Below are 19,785 nucleotides of genomic sequence, written 5' to 3'. Positions count from 1 at the left end.
AATTTTCTAGAATATTCTAATACTAAGTCGGTGTAAATCACCAATCAAATGGCTTGGTATGTTTGATCTGTTCGGGTTGATACTAGGCTGGCCGTGTTTAATTGTGGTCTTTTTACAAGCCGATGGTCTTAAACTAGTTTATTCTTTTAATAATTATAATATATGATCGCGTTTTATTTTAATATAATAAATATACGATATTTAAAGTTGATCTGAATCGGATGGATTAGATTGGATTCAAATCCAAATGCTAATGGATCAAATTGAAATTTAAATAAGTTCCATTTATTTATTTGTGTCACTGTCTCATAATACACATGCGACTCTAGGGTGAGAACAAAAAATAATTAAATTTTCCTGCTGCGTCATCGGCAGGTTAGTTCCTATGTAAATGTTATTTGTTTGTTGTCCTAATCTAAGAATATATTTGGTCTTGTAATACATTATGACAAGGTTCAATTTTGTAAGTTTGTAATTAATTTTCTTGCCTTTGGAATATTTCGTACATGGTGAAGGACCCCAGCTTAAATGCTATAATATCTCCTTTAGTAGCCAGCAGTGACCAACTATTAACATGGAGCAAAGGTGCCATTTGGTCGGAGGGATTTTTGGTGTAGTTACAAACCCTTAGAATTAGATAGATTAATAAAAAAAAAAAAAAAAAACTCAGAAAGCGCCCCATTCGGCGGTTATCTTGATTCGCTGAATATGAGAAATGTGGCCGAGACCCATGTATATGCATTGTCCCGTGTCCCGACTCCCGACCAAAATATGCTCTGTTTCATCAAATTCTTATCCTTTCCTTTTCCCTTTTATGTGGATATGTATGGTAGGTGGTACAGAATTACTTAAGTCGTTAGATTTCAGAAGATGGTTAATTAATTAAGGTAATGTTAGGCACATATAATATATTAGAGGCTAATATATTAGCCGGCAGATTTGACGACCCTCTGTGAGTCTGTGACCGACTCTATACCTAACACATTGAAGTCAAATACATCCAACCTTTTGAATTGATACATTTGTCTTATGCCGAATCTCTATTTCTTGGTGAAATGCCAGAACCCAAGTTTATTTATTTTAACTTGAGCTTATCCCATTCGAGTTCATAAAACTTGCAGTTTTAACTCGTCCAGAAAGAAATAGCGTCGAAGTGTACCGTCTGTATCATCCTTTCTACTGTTTGCTTTGGAAGCTAGAAAGAATAGGTATAAGAATTTTGCGCATTGGGCTAAACGATAAAGAAGTTGCATTCTAACTTTTGGAATAAGGGTTTTTATGATCTACAGACCCCAATTTAATTTAAGTTCAATAAGAAGAAAGAAAGAGGCTTGATCGTTGTGAGGTGATGGTGATGTTGTTGTTATGGCTCTTTCCAGTTTCCATCACCTCTCAGTGGGGGAGATAAAAGAGATAAAAGCAGAGTCTCTAGAGCTTCCAGTGCAGTATCGAAGCCACTTCTCTTACCTAAAAGAAGAGAACGCAAACGGCATATCAATTTCTTTTATTTGAAGCTTGATAAATCAACACACAAGAATTCAAGATGCCCCTCTTGGCTACCAATATTATTATTATTTTTTTTAAATTTATTTATTTTATATTCGGCCATGATGAAAGCTACTCATACACGATACATATTAAGAAACAAGAGATGGAAGGGATCATTGACTGACTGTGGTGGATGATCATACAGAGAGAGAAGGTGTGAGGCCGAAGTCGAGCCCCCAAAGCTCAAAAGTTCCGTTAACAAAATCGTAGTATCCGCCCTTAAGTGCCAGAGTTTTCTTCACCAATCCTTCTCTCACAAACGGATAAGTTAGTAGGTTTCCCAGGGATACATTCACCGCTTCCTGCATTTACATTTACAGTGGGACAAAAAAAAAAAAAGATTCAATATAGATCACAATTATTGAAGGTGGGAAGGGTCCCCCCTTGCACATTTGAACCGTCATTGACATTGACATGATCGATCCTAGAAATTTGACATTAATTATTTGAAAAAAAAAAATTGAACTTTTGAATGTGGACTGTCATGTGAGTGCAATTATATATTGTGTTTTGTAGTCATTAAAAGGAAAGGAAAATCAAATAAGACGGAACTAATTACCTTTTCACATTGGGAGCATTGATCAGGGAACGGCAAACTACTGTATTCAGCATTCACCTTGTGCTTGGCAGGCAAACATATTTTCACCCAATCTTCGATGAAGTCACTAGAGATGATAACAAATAGTAAATAATTTTATCCTTTTAATTTATTTAATTATTTTCAAGAAACGATACAGGTTACAACAGACAGGGAGCCAGCAATGGTAAATTTCAAGGAATAATAAACAAGAAAAACGATTATTAACAAATTTGATTCAATTCGTTTCACGAAATTTGTTACTCATGCCACGAGAAGGTGCAATCAAACCAATTAGCGAATCCCCTACGCATCTATGGTGGAAAAGGTGTGAACATTAAAAAAAGTTGGGTATATTATACATACATACATACATACATACTACTTAATAAAGAATAAAGGTGAGATGCATGCGAAACATGCATGAAGGATGATAAGGATATAAAACTATAACTTTTGGAAGATTCCCAAAATAATAAATTAATAATAATAATAATATTATTAAAATGGTGAAAGGACCATTCTTGAGTCTTGGAGTCTTGACAACAATATTGTGGAATGCAATAGATGCCAGCCAGAATATACCCAAGATAAAGTTAAGCAGTGGAGAATGGAATTAATACTGTAGAGAGGATGGTAATAAGAGGAGAGGGGAGGGTTGAGATTGAGACAGAGAGGACGTACGTGGAGGTGGAGCCGTCGTCGGGGATAGACATGAGCCCCTTTATCCCACCACAACAGCTGTGCCCAACGACCACGATGTTTTGCACCTGTTGAGTTTACGCAAAATCATACATACTCGTATTAAAGATTTGATAAACATAGGATGAGCTACAGTACATGTAAGACGGGGGTAGTAAAGCAAAGTCATATTCATATTAAAGATTTGGTAAAGATTGATTCCAAGTAAGTCATACGTCCTTGTAAGAAACTGCCCCCACCAAAAAACATTACCCTATAATCTCCTTGTTAATGTGTTGTCATATCTACCCGTGCTTAGCCACCTGTTCTTTAGGCTATAGGTTAGGTTGGACTTGTTGTGTGTGGTTCCTTAATATTTTAAGTCGGAGTTTGGGGTACATGTTATGTCCTTCTTCCACACTTGGTGGGTGGTTGGCACTTTGGCAAGAGAATGTCATTTTGAGGGGTTAGGTATATGTAATGGTGGAGAAAGAGGCACGAGTGATGAGTGGTGGCTAGCAAATAGCAATTCCATGGGGGACAATTGGAGTCGGGAGGGGGTGGTTGTGGCCTTGTGGGGACCTAAAGCAACAACCATACCACAAACTTTGAATCATTCGTCATTTCCACTCCTACAACCTTCGTGTTGGGAAAGGCCATATTAGTGAAAGAAAAAGTAGAGGATGAGTGTATAATGGGGACAAGGAAAACGATTCATCCAAGGATATTTACCTTGAGGTGCAATACGGCATATTCGATGGCCGCCCCAACTCCCGAGTACCTGGTCTGCACCCCACATACACACACATAAACTTCCATTTCATTAAATAATAAAAATAAAAGTAATTTTCTATAAATTAAAATTAAAGCTAGATTCAATATGCAACATGGATAGATCGAATCCATCCGGAATAAAAAAATAAAAAAAAATCGTTAATTAAAAAGTAATTAGTTAGCGAGGAGGGGGTGCTGTATAGAGAATAGAGAATGGAAAAATCACCTGATCATATGCGGGAACCATGTTAGCGATGTTACGGACCATAAAAGCCTCTCCCGGCTGGAGATTTAGGATATGCGACGGGCAGACTCGAGAGTCCGAGCACGCAAACACCATAAACTGCATATTATTAATCATTTATTTACCCCACCAAAAACAAAACAAGAACAAGTCAATATATGTCGATTCAACTTAATATCAAAATTCACATGTGTTGCCTCTTTCTATTCTACTCTACTTTAATCTAATAAATAATTAGGATGCAAATTGAATCAGATTGGGTTGAACATTTGTCGAGTTTTGAATGAACCAGAGCCCAACCCCGAACTCGAGTTGAAATTCTTCATCTCGGGGCAACTCCACTTGCACCTCTTGTCAATAAGCATCTGTAACTTTGGATAAGCTACGGTAAGTGCCAGCAAACACCTAACTAGGGATTATCATTTCATAAACAAGCCGATTAGTTCCTGCCTTTCAGTTTTGGGCTGTGGTACCATAATTAAAGTCAAAATACTTTTAAACCCCAAAATACAAAGCCTAAAAGTAAGGTTTTCCCAAGGTTATACAATTAGATAAGCCCATGGGCCATGGCATTATTACAATACAACAAGCCGAGGCCTTTACTAGAAAATTTTAGGGTGGGCCTGGGCCCAATGCTTTAGACACAGCCCACAATTTATATCCATGTAGATATTGATTATATTATATAATAACAATGCCAATTTATATTGAAATTCATATACCCAAATTCGGCCCGGCCCATGATTACCTCTAAATACAACTATATTAAGATCACAATAATCAATAGTATAGAAAAATCACCATCATGGCATCATCCAACATCCATCATCATTAATTACTGAAGACCTTGCAAAACACTTTGGTTTGGCCCTATATATTAAACAATTTATAATGGGCTTTTCCGGTATCAGACCTTTGGAGCATCATAGCTTCACCCTTTATAATGAAGGGTTGGGTCAATTACATGAATGCATTGTGACTGGGATTCCATTATAGAGCTGACATCTACCGACCACAACACATTGTTGATCATGTTCACCCTATAAAATACAAGAAATGTGCTCAATGTGTAGCTGGGTGAACTTGGCCAATAATATATTGTGATCAGCAGGTTCAAGTTCTTCATTCTGGCCATCATAATAGTAGTAGTAGTAGTAAAAAGGATATATTAATATGAAGTGACTCAAACCCTTCCCAATCCCATCTCCTTGAGTTCACCATGACCCTTTATAAAGGAGGGCACGCTCCTTTCTCATAAAAAATTTGGACCTTCCCCACATTGACAGTCGCACTTAATTTACTGCGACGCTGCTGTCTTTATTTATTTATTTATTTATTTTATGACAGTCGCACTTAATTTCTTAACCGTATTTGTATTACCGTGGTCCGTGGACAAGCTGTTCGTGTTAAAAGAGTACAATGATGCTCTAAAATCTAAATCAATAGAAGGAAGCATAAGCACTGTACCTTTGGGCTCTGCCCTTTGGCTAGTTCCCCGAACAATGCAGGACTCTTCCTGTATTTTATATATTAAACAACACAACACTGGTCAACCACGGAGTGTCAGTGAACTACAATTATTAAATAACTTCATTTGTTAACATCTTTTTTAATTTGATTTTGGTGAATTCGTTGTCATCAATCATCATCAAACCTGCCGATAAATGATTGTCAAAATCTTGCAGCTGTTCCAGCAAGAGTGAACCAATCATAATACACCACGCCAGTTGTATAAAAATAAAAAATGTGATGACGTGGTATATTATTGGTTGGACCAGTATCTATTGTTACAGGTTAGGAGTAATTAAGGAGAGTGTGAGCGCAACCACATACTGGAATTTCTCAGTCTTGAAGTGGACGAAGCCGTGTTTCATCCGCTCCACCGGATCAAACACTTTCCCATCGACCACCGCCCCTTGCAACTCCGCTGTTATTTGCTCTATCTTCGCCGCCGCAACTGCTTCCAGGTCTCCCTTCTCCCTGCATCCATCCATTCCAAAATGTACCAAAACACTTATTCGAGTGTTACAATTTAATAAAATAAGTATTCAGAAAAAAAAAAACCCTCAAAATGCGGCCTAATACGAACGGCTGACGTTCACTCCCACTCGGAGTCGGACACCCGTGGCCCGTGGCCGTGGGTACTCGGTAGGCATTAGGCAAGTGATTTATAAGAAAAGGAGAGGCCAAAATAAACATCCGGTTTTGGGTCTATCCATCCACTGATTAGTTATTACTCTTCTCCAACCGTCTAGGCGTCAAACGCAACGCAGAGACCAGAGATGATGAGAAGTTGAGAACGCGCTGCACGAGATATCGGTGAGACAAGGCGCAAGACACAGGTAGAGGTAGGTTTGCAGACAAAAAAAAAAAAAAAAAGAGGGTACCTGAGAAGCTGCTGTAATCCTGCAATTGCTTCCTCGTATGAATCCTTCCCCATTTCTTCTCTCTGCAGTTTTATTGACCCATACATTAGAGAAAAACAGATATTATAGAACAAAAATCAGTTTGACAGACCTATAGAATTATAATAATCTTTCTCCGCATCACTAAATTTTAGTTCCTTGCCAAATCATATTTTATGATCAAAATATGGAGTTTAAGCTTGTTTACGGCGAATAAGAAAGCCGAAATTCCGGATTAGTTCTCATCAGATTAAAATGAAGTGGCTCGATCTCGACGATTCAAGCCTCTTTTTTTCTAATCTACCTATAATTACTGGGAGCTTAGATCGATCGGCAACGGTTCTAAAACGTTGCTTTAATTCCTTAAAGGTAAAAGAAGAACTTTCTTAGGAATGCTTGAAAACAAAATGATACAGGATTTTAGGTATCTTGAGAACTCTGAAGGTAAAAACGAAGAGTAGAAAGAAACAGACGATCAGAAACTACATGGGAAGACGACAAATGATAGCATGTTACCCCCTGAATCACCCTGAAATAGTTCATTCATCAAAATAGTTCTAAGTTTCTCTTAATAATTCCGAAGAAAAGCCTGAAAATTTGAGAAATCATCTCCAATATCGAGAAACAAAGATGCAGATTTCATGGAGCTAGAAAGAACAACGAATTCTCGAAATAAGTTAGAAAAAGAAAACTAAACTAAAATCGAGTAAGTTGGGAGAAAGAGTTGAAGAAATCAATACTTTGATATCCCAAAACTCCGTGCTTTGGACCTTCTATTGGAGGGATATTCTTGTTGTGAATTCGCAATAGATTCTTTTGTCACCTAATCACTGGTTATCCGACAAGCGGTAGATACACACACAAACCAGACACCTCTCCCCCACAGCCCACAGGGCGATACTCTTTATTTATACTGTAATTGAAAATTAGAGCCCCAAAAAGAACGGTTACTATTTTGGGAGAAGTACCAATCAGCCCAGATCAGATTTTACTAGGCCCAAAGTACAGGGGCAATGCATCCTGACCGTGAATTGATGTCAAATTCACGGCAGGATGTGGTTTATAAGGGAAAAGGGCTAATTGTAGGGGGGGCTGAAATTCAGAATTCTGCATCGTGTGTTTTCCTACTTTTCCCTACTTTTTTTTCGCTTTGCTGTTTTTGAAAATAAAAAAATAAAAAATGGCGGGACCGTCTGGAAATTGCATCCATGCAACTCGCGGTTATTCTGATCTGATGGCCGATTGGTTACGCTACGCACTCAGACACAAGATCGGAATCAACGGCAGGCATCTTTCATTCTCAAAAAAAATATATAATATATTTATAAATAATAAATAAAAAAGAACAGACGAACAGTCAGATAAGGCGTCAGGTGGGCCGATGATCTAGAACCAGAGACTCTAGACCTCGTCAAACTAAAAATTTTTAATGGTTAAGGCCCGTCCAGAAGTTGACCACCTTGGTTAACGACTTCTGAAATATATGTACTAACTACTAACTGCTAAGTGCAATAAAACAACCTACCAAATCCCATAAAAAAAAAAAGAGGGAGGAACTGGTTTGACCCTTTCCTGATATCCCACGATACAGAAAGTCTCTTGTGAATGGTACCATCAAATTTTTTGATCTATGTCTACTCTTAAGGCTCAGTTTGGAAGGAGCATAAATACAAACTTGTAGAATGCAAAACTGTGTTTTATATTATTTTATATAAATCTATATTCCTTCCAAACTGAGCTTAAATATAATTTTAAAAGGTGATACCTTATTTTCACTCATGACACTAATATTAGAGAGCATTTGCCATAAAATATAAATATTAATCATATATTATATATGGTGTGGTATTTATGAATTATATAAAATTTAAGATAAATATCTGGTATTAGTATACTAAGGGTACATGCGCAAGTAATTAAATGATAAAGATATTAGTTGACATTATATAATCAGCTTTATAATAGTATAGATAGATAAAGATAAATGTTATTTCAATCATTTCTAATTGTTTCTTTTTTTTCTTTTAAAAAAAAATAAAATAAAAATACAGCGTGTAAATACTCTTTCTTTCTTTCTTTCTTTTTTCCTTTTTCCTTTTGGATTTACTTTCTTTTCTTCTTCTAGATGCCTTCTGTTATTCTCTATGTATAGTATAAGAGGAGCAGCACAAGTTTTTAGCCAAAGACAAAATAAACAATTAATGAAGAGTGAATGCTGCTAATTAATCTCAAAATCAAATAATGCACTAACTAAGCTCCTTAAAGCAACGCGGATTGGACAATCTTATGAATTCAAACTAATAATCTCACATACATTCATGAAAATTAGGCTCAATTTGGAAGGAGTATAAATACAAATATGTAGAGTGTAAAATCTTGTATTTTGTGTCGTTTCATATGTATTTATATTTGTACTCTTTTCAAACTGAGCCTTAAATATTAAAACTAGTTCAAATCATGTCTCATTCGAAACATGATCGTTTGTTTCAAAAATAAAAAAATAAGCACACATACACGAAAGAAACAAAGGTTTTGGCAAGTTCCAGTGGTCGATTTTCATCGTAAGAAATCTTACAGAGGGGTTCCTCATGCAACAGAACATCATACACTTTGTTAATTTTCCAGCCATGGTGGTCTCAAGGGTTCTCCTCCCTAAGCTGGTGTGGACACACAAGGTGACAAACAAAAACAGTTTGAGTCCACAAGAAAATGAAATGTTGCTTTTTCTTACATTCTCTTGATAAAAAAAGAAAAATATGATGTAAAGTATATATTATTCTCCGAGTAATTATCTTAAGAAGGAACTGAAAAGTAGAGTCCCCTTTTCTCATAAAATTAAAGACTCGAAAAACAAAACGAAAAGAAAAAAAAAGGAAGAATCCTTTCTATTAAGTTATAAAAATATAAAAGAAATAAAAGAAAAAGAGAATGTCTAGAAACATAACTGACTTGGCAACATATTCTATGAACATAAGTGACGTGACGTGGTAAGATATAATTATGTCGTGACTTCATGAGCTTCAAATGAATGGTTTTGATTGGGCATACATCCCTCCACATGGCAAAGGATGTCCTAGATAACAAATGGCATTGGCCTTAAAACTACATATAATTCATTTGTTGCCAAATGTTGAACTAATGACAGAATGGTCGTCGGTATCAATTGTAGTTTCCGAGGTTATATTGAACCTCGTGATTGCAATATTGCTAACATTTGAGAGTTGGACAATAGGCCAGGCTTGGGCCCGTCTACCAAAGCCCAGAGAAGGGAAAACAGATGTTAATTATAAAATGAATAAAAAAATACTAATTAAATAAACAAATGAATAAATAACACTAATATTAAACAAGTGGTGCAGACCAACAAGAATGCAATTTGTTTAAATCATATATTTTACTTGTGAACTCGAGAGAGAGAGAGAGAGTAAAATACCAAAATAGGAGTAATGATGGGAGCTGGGGCAGCAAAAACAGGCTCGTTTCTAATAAGGGTAGGGGGAGGAGGAGGAGGAGAAGGAGAAGAAGGATTGAGCCTGCAGGAGATGGAAGGGGCAAGTGTGATTCTCTTGACGGGGGAGTTGGCAAGAGAAAGGGAGGTAAGGCACCCGTTTATCGAAGAGGTCGACATTGTGCACGGGATCAAAGTGGTGACACAGTTTATACCAGTTCCAAGAAGATAATGAAAAGGAAAGCTTAGTAAATGAGAGCTTCAACCCTCAAGATGAGGATTGAATGTTGGAGATGAATGGCTGAGCCTCAGCCTCTTCACTCTTCACTCATCTCATTCACCTTAGCTAACTACATTTCAATCTACATTTTCGTTTTTTATGTTATATTGTTTATATCCATGCAACCCCATGCGGATAGTCGCCGCGTGTACATTGCTTCTTAATTTCCTAAATCCTATGACCCATATATTGATATCTACCATCCACACAACACAACCCCTGGGTTAAATGGGTACTATATATATCACCTCAACCTGCAGCTTCTCATCTTAGTCTCAGAAACACTAATAAATGCATGCATCCACCGGCCCTGATAATAACACGTCAGGCGATGGGCGACGGGATTGGTCCTAATTACATTATAGCTAGCATGGTCGATGAGTGTATCGACGGCAGTAATGACTGATGGATGGATGGAGGAGGGCAAAATTAATTAAGAAATAATGCAGCATAACATGGCGACGCCAAAATTTGGGTTGGTTGAAAGAGATAAGGTTCTATCCACATCCATGTTTCTGGTGGTGGTTGTGGGATCAAACACACCTCCATTTATTCCTTCCTCCTTCCAGTATGGGACAGATTTATGGTCATTTTTCGCTGAAGGAACTAGAGGCTATGGATGGATGTGGCAATGCAAATATCCTTGTGAAACTCCATTCAATATATATATATATATATATATATATATATATATATTTATTGGGCCTTTGAAAGTAACATTAAATTAAATAAAAAACCATTTCATCTTAATTGCTTTCTTTCTTTTTCTTAATCATTACTTCAATTCATGCATTCGTCATCTAAACCAAACCACTAGTAGAATTAATATATGCTGATCATGAAAGCTGAGCTAAATAACTTTAAGAAATTCAGAAATTAATTTCACCTCAACTGTATTTAACACTACTTAAAGGTATTACAAATGTAGTGTTAAGGTAATTTTGCTTTAAATCATCCTTATTAACAACAACAACACAATAATATTAATAATAATATAATGATCCTATTAATTAAGGTAGCGTCACTATAAGTTCGAGAGATTGAATAAGATTATTACATTCTAGCCAACCTACAATCTCATTAACTCGTTTCCTTAGGATGTGTTTGGTTTGAAGGAAAAGGTCCCTTCCTTTCTCTACCTTTTCCTTCAAACCAAACATAACCTTAATGCTTGCAATTGCCAGAAAGTGTCAGAGAAAATGCAGTAACTTCTAGTTTATCTTTTCCCTTTATGGACGATTTCCTCCATAACTAATGAAAGCCAGTTTTTTATATGGACCGGCATCTGGGTCTAGAAAGGCCTCAACTTTCAAAGTACCCGGCCTTTAACCCTTATGCTAAAGTTGGAGGTTTTTTTTTTTTTTTATTTTTCTTTTTAAAACTTGCAACTATGTATTTTTTTTTTTAATTACTGTCAGCATCAGATAATCCCAAAGGGGTATGTATCATAACTTATAAATTGAATAACGTTGCATATACCAGATCTCATATAATTAAATTCAATACAAAGAGTGTGATCAAACTGACTCTGTCTCTGAGTGGTTATAATGCAGACTTCAGATTGATTTCCGCATTCACCCAGGTTGGGATTTGTGGGTATACATGATGGACAGGACGGGCTATCCCGTATACACAACACAGTACATACATGTACACTCAAAGAATGTCAAGTAGCTGGCTGCAAGTGTCCAACAGAATTCCACCTCTAATAACGTTAGTGTTGCATGAGAGAAGTATATATTGTAAACACCACATGAGTTTTTATTTGTGTTAAAGGAGTCTCATTGAGCGTTTATCATTAAGCAGGATGGGTGGGTCTGATGACTGCAAATGGAAGCAAACCCAGGTTAGATGAGTCTGGATTTGCTAGTAACAAACAACCCTCGGCACATCATCTTAATTCAGTACCACCTGTCCTCAACACGTGTAAGCTTTAGAAAACAATGTGCATACATAAAAGTGCATTTTGCATTTTTCTCATGTATCGAGTATATATGATATGAAATGATGGTGTTGTTTTATTACTATGGCTCAGTTTATGTTTGTATGTATTTGTATTGTAGGGTTAGGTATCCAAGAGGAGAAACTTGGCCAATTAAGTTCACCATGGCAACTTGGTTATTGAGACTTTCTTGTAATTACATAAATACATACATGAGCAAATCAAATGTACAGATAGGTATACGAATAAATCCACAAAAACACACCAACATTTTATTCATAGTCAACTAAATAATATGGCACCATGGCCTAGTGTTGCTAATCATAACACCTCTTGCGCCATTTGTCTTCAAATTCCTGTTAAAAATGTCCATTCAAGATGTATAAAATGGATAATTTGGAAACCTCCACCACAAAAATATGCCGGGTTTGGGTTTGGGTTTGGGTGGGGGTGGTGGGGTCATTAGAGATTGCAAAAGAAATTTCATTGCTGGCTTCTCTTGTTTCTATGAGCATTGTATCTTCTTGGAAAGTGAAAGTTAAAGCTTTTTCTAGATGGTCTTCAATTATGCTCAAATTTCAATTTGAATAATATTTTGGCTGACAGTAATTACATGGTCTTAGTGAACTTCCTAAATTTAGGTTTGATGACTCCTTGGTGTGTGTGTGTGTATTACCAAGTTCAAGAAATTTGCCGGTTGGCAGCCTGGCTTAGGATTTCTTTTAATCATATCTATAGAGAGGCTAATTGTGTGACATATTATCTTGCGAATTTTGGAATAGATAGTTCCTCAAGCACCTATTTTACTCATTCAATCAAATATCCATACTAATCCGTGAAGATGACTCTGCTTTGCCAATTCCCAGGTATTAGCCTATACCTAAAATTTAGGGGTGTGATACAGTTATATAATTACTTTTCAAAGTTTAGTAATATGTCGGTCTAATTACCTAAATTTGACAACTTCTTTTAAGATATAGGGAGGTAAGCTAGATTTAAGTGAGGGGAGATATATAATTGATATTCGAAAACCACAGTGAACGCTATGAAGTTTTATATAAACCCTAGTTATTAATTATTATACAACTTTTTTTCTCTCTCTCTCTCTTTCTGTGCTTTCTGAATCGTTAGATGTACGTAACCCAAACCAAATAGATCTTATTTTGTTTTCAACTGTTTGAAGGACACTGCTAGCTAGTTCCTCCGTAAAATCTGCAAGCCGAACAGAAATTTGTTACTTATTGTGGTAAGGTAGTAGCTTTTATATCTCTGCTAGCTCCCCAAAGCCTCCCTCCCTTTCCCCACTTCCAACGTTGACACGCCCGACCGGCGGCAGGGGGAAGGTTCAGCAATCAGATTGCTCATTCATGATGTGATTAAGGGAGAATTTAGACAAATAAATGCATAAATAAATAGAGAATATATAGAAGCAGTGTAAATGCAAAGAGTCCATAAAAGAAGAAGAAAAGAAAAGATTTTTCAGTTCAAACCGTTCTCCATAAGCCAAATGCTGCAACTGTCATCCATTCTCTTCTCCAACAAATGATGCCTTGGCATTAGAAACTAATGGAAAGTTAGCCTTTGCAGAGATGAATTCTTCCTCTTCCTCCTTCCTTCTTCTCCCACCCACATAATACAGCCCTATACTATAGTCCTTGGGCGTTAGGTTGTAAAAGAAAGAGTTGGTCAAACAAGCAAAGAGAATGTTGACATCTCTCTGTCATCTTTTCGACATTTTTGTGGTCGATAGTCCAAATAAAAAATAGGAAGGAAATCCAGGGTAGACCGCAGGCCCACCAAAATATATATATAATAATAATAATAATAGAAAAAGAAAGCAATAAGTGGCAAAAATGAGGTCATCAAGTGCATCAAACAATATATCAATTCATCAAGCCACATCGAATCAGGTTTGGAATTAATTGGACAGAATAAATCTGTGCATCAAACAAGAAATATACATCGATTGCATGCTCTGTCTGGCTGAGGCCCACCTTATAATATATCTTGTGTCAATCAATAACATATATACAATAACCATCTCTCCGGTCACTGGTCTGTAATATTTACCAAAATTTCTCGTCAATATACAAATGAGGAGATGAACTAAGTGGGGGGAATTAAAGCGTAGATCCTCCTCATACGTTGCTTGAGTTCCACAGTTAACATTGGCAATTCATTGATCCATCGTCTAATTTCAATTGAATGACTCTATTTGCAGATCAAGAAATGTTCAGTTCGACTTTGAGTATATAAATCATCTCAGTTCTTGTTTGTTGAAAAATGTTGTCATCTTTTTCACATTTGTACGTATCATGTCACGTGTTTAGTTTTCCTTTTAATAGGTAAAAAGGGTCATAACATTGTCACAGTTTAATAATATGATAAGACACGTGGCCTGCTTCTATATGGATGGAGAAATGGAGTGATTCTGATCATGGGGATCTCATCAGCAAGACAGCAACTGCTTAAGCATTTGTTTGAGCTTCCTTAATTTGCAAAATAAATTGATCAGGAATTTTAATTATAACTAGTTTTAGAAATGAAATCACTTCACAAGTTTCAGAATTTGAAGAGAAACAAGACAAAATCAGGACACAACTAGCTAGAAATTTGCCAAATGGATCTCACTGCCTGTAGCGTTTCAACTGAAGGTATAGTTTGCAAGAAACAGAGAGCCCCACATCTCTACAATTGTAATTCTACAGAAAAATGTATAGTATTCAATGTGCAGCAAAAAGAACGGATTTACCAATATATGGAATTTCATCCCTCAGATAGCTCAATGTCATGCGGCAGAGAGTGCTGGCCCTAATAGAGAATCCAATCCAATATGAATCTATTTCTCTGAAAATTTATATTTGGTGTCTCATTACGTACATTAGTCAGCCAATCTATAAACCATTTCTGTTCCAAGACCAATTATCACATATTCTTGAGTATTTCTCTTAGGCCCTGTTTCGTTTTTTGTTAAGTTATTTATTCAGGTAAATGCAATTACCTGGGTAAGTTTTTTCTGAGAAACATTTATTCAGATATGTGTATTTATTCGTGTTCTTTTATTTCTCATGTAAATAAGGTAATGACCATTTTAGTCATAAAAATCCATTATTAAAAGGGGCATTTTTGTTCCATTCAAGTGTTCGCTTTCCACCTAGGAGATAGGTATCACACACCTGGATAGTGATACTCAGAAAAATAAACTTTCCTTGATCCCCACATTAATTTGAAAAATGAACATGGGATTCTTGGTCAATAAAAACTAAAATCCCATTAACCAACTTTCCCTCCTCTCAAAATCCAATAATAGAACGCCCCTTAGGAGTATGGAGCTGTTATTTTTTATTGACTCCTATCACAGACTGGGGGGGAAGTGCAGCACATCCCACTCTTTTCTTAATTTCTGCCTTCGTTTCCATCGAATAGGAAGCACTCCCTTCTCTGTCTACTAATTAGCGGTGGACACGGGCAGGGCTGGCCCTACGGACACCCGAACAAGGCCCATCATCATAGCAGCCCATTCTAAAATCTGGCAGTATGAGTTGTTGTTATTGTTATTTTTTTCTTCATTAATTTGGTGCCTATTTCCAGGACTCACAGTCGTAGCTCAGTTAGATAGGCCTGATATGCGGCTGCCAATTAACAGGTTCTCAAGGCCTCAAAGAATTTACTGCTGTTGAGATAACTTGGTGCCTTGATATTTGTAAGTATAGTGGTCATCTCTATGTCATTATGTTAATTTGTTTCTCTCCATAGTGATACCACAAATGTGAAATTCTTGGTGCACTAAAATTTGGTTATTGCACATCTTTAATCCCTATAAAAAAATTTAAAAAAAGGTAGATAGAAAATATTGCCAATGCATGTCTTTTTAGTGTCAATGGGAGATTCTCGTATTTAAGCTTTCAATGTGAGGCAAAGAATTGCTGTTTTATTGTTTATGCAAATTTAAAAAATTAAAAAAAAAAGGTAGAGAGAAAATATTGCCAATGCATGTCTTTTTAATTTTTAATTAAAAGTTTTTATGAAAAAATATTTACTTAAAATAAGTAGAAATTTATGGATAATAATATATTTAATTTAATAAAATAAAATAATAAATAAATAAATAAAATTTTCAGTTTTGAAGTCAATTTAATATAAATAAATAAAATTTTGTTGTTAAATAAAGAATACAAATCTTGTTTTCTCAATTTCCTAGTTGGGCTTTAGACTTTATATGGGGTCAGGCTTGGGCTCAAGATCTAGGCCTGATAGTCCAGTCCTGCTCAAGCTTGGGCCTAAATATGTTTCATTGTTATAAAGGCAAAGCCTAGCATGGCCTGTGAATAGATTTAATCCCAAGCCCGGGGGTAGAGACTGGGGGACCCCAAGGAGCCATGGCCCAACAAATCCCCACTCTTCATCTATATTTCCCCCCTCCCCCACTCCCCACCCCAATGGTTGCCCCTCCAATGGCCATCCATATTTACTCCCCCTGCCCCCCCCCCCCCCCCCCCCCCCCCCAATTCACTTAGATTTTGGCACCCTTCATAAAAAAAAAAATTCCTAGCTTTGCTCTTGCCCAACCCAAACCTAACCTATTGATAGCACTAAATTACCCCCAACACTTAGATTTTAGCGCCCCTCAAAAAATTCCTAGCTCCGCTCCTGCCCAAGGCAGACCAAACCTATGGATAGCCCTAAATTCAAGGTTTTTAAAATTGGACAGGACAAGGTACCGTTTTGGAGTTCATTTCCCAGGTCAAACGGTCCGACCACCCGATCCGAATAGACTACACAAAAATAAATAAATAACCCGCAAAACGGCCAAAACCATTCCCAGGTCGAATGGTTTGACGGTCCGATTGCTCGGGTTAGCGGTTCAATCACAACTCACATGTTACTCTAAGAGTTTTACAGATATAATTAACCTGATTTGCACCGTTGTCATTCCGCATCCTTTAATGGGGAAAAAAACAGAAGACCCCTTACATGTTTTCATTTTCGATCTTTCTTTCATGTAATTGTAAATATAAATAAAAATCACCTGAGGCTGCGATAGCCCCAGAGCAGAAAAATCCCAATACAAAACATTTAGCAACTGTTAATTGAATGAAGCTAGGAGTACTAAGACTTGCTGAACATTCCAATATTTGTCTCATTGCACGTCTGTGTCCTCACCATATGGGAATTGTAGCGATTCCAACATGGAATTGGGGTTTCAGACGATCCTTCCCCCTTCCCAATTTGAATTTCAATGTGGTCTTTGGCATGCAAGTGGACCAGTTCTGGGTTCATTACGTTCCATGTCTGCACTCAATATTCCTTGTTTGGCAACTTTTCAAGTTTCAGCCCTAAAAATGGTTCCACGCGGCAAAAATAAATCTGTGTTCCCGACACCTCTTTTAGAATGGTGAATGGAATGGGAGAGTGAAATTTTCGAAGCCTTTCTGACAGCGAAAACCTTGGATTCTGATCTCTAGACGAACCTTCTCTTGTACTTTCCGTTGCGATATTAATAAATAATAATGGTCACTCATAGTTTCCAAGCTGGATTTTAATGCTTGAGAAGGAGAAAGAGAGAGTGTGTGTCTGTTGGTGTTGGTGCATGCATGAGGACCAAAGCATCATATCAATGCCACAGGGAGAATAACAATATACCCACCGCCACCATTAAATGGATAGATTCAAACCGTCCAATCAATTAAATGTTAAACAGTTGAAGAAAGCTGTGGATATGGGGATGCTAGATGCTTCCTCCTTCAGATGGGTTGAGTCTGAACCATCTGGTTAGAACATCTTAAATCTTATTGAGACCAAAACAATATTTACAGTTTACAGTACTACACCTAAATAGAACATCTTATATGGCGGGCTGCGTCCAACAGAATAGAAAACCCAGCCTCCTCTAACTACCAACGTAGTCTTAAGTCCGCCTAACTTGCTAATAATAATGATCAATTATTGAATGGAAATTCCTGTAACCTCAAAAGCAAATTAAAGGGCGCTATACATCTGGTATTTCGAATATGGATATATACTGCAAATATCCTAATTATCTCATGACATGGACCGATTTGTTTATCTTATAATTCTGGGGGCCCAAAAAAAGAAAAGCAAGGAAGGAAACGATTGTTGTATCAACTTGTCCAAAAACGTACTTCCTCTCTCAAATCTTTGGAGTTTGGGGCGTGGTGTTGTTAGTGTAGACATGTATTATATATATATATATATATATATTATATGTATTGACATTTAATTTGAAGAAGAAGAAGCTGCATTAGTGTGCAGAGCCGTGATGAGATGTCTGCCCATTTGTCATTTGTATAAATATACGCGTGTAAAATGTACATAAATATAGCCAAGCTCATTTATTATGAATGAAATACCAGCAGCCTACTCTAGTTTCCATTACTCACTATTTTCATTGGCTAGTCATCAGCCCAGACCTTGCTCTCATACTTATTTTGCTTTAAAAATGGGGGTAAGAGCACTAATTAATAAAGGTGAATTGGTTCAGCAGCAGCTGGTATTGTGGATTGGAGTATGGAGCGAGGGAGCTGAGCAATATTTCCTTAAGCCACCACATAATGCTAGATAGTGCGCCAGTGAGGCCAATCACTGTGTTGCCCCTCCCCCCTCCATTCTTTTTCTTTTCGTGGGTTCCATGCAGTGAGCAATAGAATCCACAATTGATGCTTCTGCTTCCACCCAAGCACTCGTTCTTTTTCCTTTTTACGAACAATATTCAATCAATTAATTACTACCTATCTTTAATATTGGTTCTTCCTTGATAGAAAGAAACGAAAACAGAGGGTGAGGAGGCTTAGAGAGAGAGAAGAATGTTTCCTCCCTTCTATAAAGAGGTGAGTATTGGGTTTATTCAGTTAAAAATCAATTTGAATAAATTGAAATTTTAAAAATCAAACTAAAAAAAAGTAAAAAATCAAAATAAAACCAAATTTTTTGTTTGGTTTTCGATTATTTCGATTAAAATCAAATTTTAATAATATATATTCTATTATATATATTATAACATATATTATATATTATGAAATGAAATTTCATTTTATTATATTTTTAAATATATAAGTATATAATGTATTATATATAATAATAGAAAATTCAATTATTTTGGCTAAACAAATTTCTAATTCTAAAAACCAAAAACAGAAAAAATCGAAACTGAAAATTTTTATTCAGTTTTAATCGAATAGTGCTCTGACAATTCAACATACATCAAGAGGATACTCATCTTGAACTATGGCCACACATACTCATCTTGTATTATGAGATGTACGACTATAGTATACTATGGGTAGGGGCGGGTATAGAAAATGAATAGGAAATCTGGGCTACTTTCCAAACCAAATTTCCTGCTCACTACTCTCTATCCATATTCTATCCACCTTGAATTGTAGTCATTCAGGGTGAGTATGGGCTACCATGTCAAATTCTAAGTTTTTAATATAGTACGAGATTCAGTCTAATTGAGTAAACATTTATTCGGTTGGCCTCCGACAAACCAACTTAGTTTGTATTTATCAATATAGCATCATCAATGCAAGATTTTTCGTATCCGTCTATCTTAGTTTGCATTTACCAAGTTAGTGTTACAGCGGAATTTCTGAATTTATATTCAATTAGTACTTTCTTTTTTTAAGAGATTTAGTAGGATTATAATGAGTTTTTATTAGATTAGGAGGCATAAGGGTGTAAAGAATTCTATATAAATAGTAGCTAGGGCAAAGCTAAGGGAGTTTTTTGTTGATTTTCTCTTACATATTCATTGAAGAATTGTTCTTCCTATTCTATTCGGCTTTGGTTCTTTTCTTTTAAGCTTCTCTGAATGTGATTTATTTTTCAAACTTCACCATTTGGTATCAGAGATCAAGTTGATCATT

The 19,785-nt window shown here is 36.3% G+C and overlaps 1 protein-coding gene across 6 annotated transcripts; it reads right to left on the bottom strand.

The window, feature by feature from the left end:
• Positions 1 to 1,226: 1,226 nt before the first annotated feature.
• Positions 1,227 to 9,873, bottom strand: LOC104593197 (carbonic anhydrase, chloroplastic-like). 6 transcript variants are annotated; one of them, XM_088900553.1, is made up of 11 exons: positions 9,663 to 9,778; positions 8,805 to 8,886; positions 6,212 to 6,273; positions 5,658 to 5,804; positions 5,292 to 5,340; positions 3,807 to 3,923; positions 3,539 to 3,592; positions 2,810 to 2,895; positions 2,108 to 2,213; positions 1,692 to 1,850; positions 1,227 to 1,467 (listed from the first exon to the last, which is right to left on the bottom strand). In XM_088900553.1, exons 2-11 carry the CDS (start codon positions 8,856 to 8,858, stop codon positions 1,429 to 1,431), a joined length of 873 nt encoding a protein of 290 aa, XP_088756679.1. In that variant the 5' UTR covers positions 8,859 to 8,886; positions 9,663 to 9,778; the 3' UTR covers positions 1,227 to 1,428. The 6 variants fall into 6 exon arrangements, with proteins under 6 accessions (XP_088756679.1, XP_010251256.1, XP_010251255.1 ...); XM_010252954.3 differs by lacking the exon at positions 8,805 to 8,886 and having other exon boundaries at positions 1,674 to 1,850; positions 9,663 to 9,873; XM_010252953.3 differs by lacking the exon at positions 8,805 to 8,886 and having other exon boundaries at positions 9,663 to 9,873.
• Positions 9,874 to 19,785: the final 9,912 nt, after the last annotated feature.

This window comes from Nelumbo nucifera, chromosome 3 (assembly GCF_055504915.1).
Source record: "Nelumbo nucifera cultivar China Antique chromosome 3, China Antique-T2T, whole genome shotgun sequence".
Taxonomy (NCBI): Eukaryota; Viridiplantae; Streptophyta; class Magnoliopsida; order Proteales; family Nelumbonaceae; genus Nelumbo; species Nelumbo nucifera.
The sequence above is the reverse complement of the archived record's forward strand: the minus strand, read 5'-3'. Positions and strand labels throughout refer to the sequence as shown.

Excerpts from the sequence above, each read along its gene's own strand:
- LOC104593197 (XM_010252953.3), bottom strand. The coding sequence starts at position 9,857 with ATGTCGACCTCTTCGATAAACGGGTGCCTTACCTCCCTTTCTCTTGCC. Across the intron at positions 3,593-3,806 it reads TGGTTCCCGCATATGATCAG|ACCAGGTACTCGGGAGTTGG; the intron begins GTGATTTTTCCA and ends TGTGGGGTGCAG. Across the intron at positions 2,214-2,809 it reads GACGACGGCTCCACCTCCAC|TGACTTCATCGAAGATTGGG; the intron begins GTACGTCCTCTC and ends TATCATCTCTAG.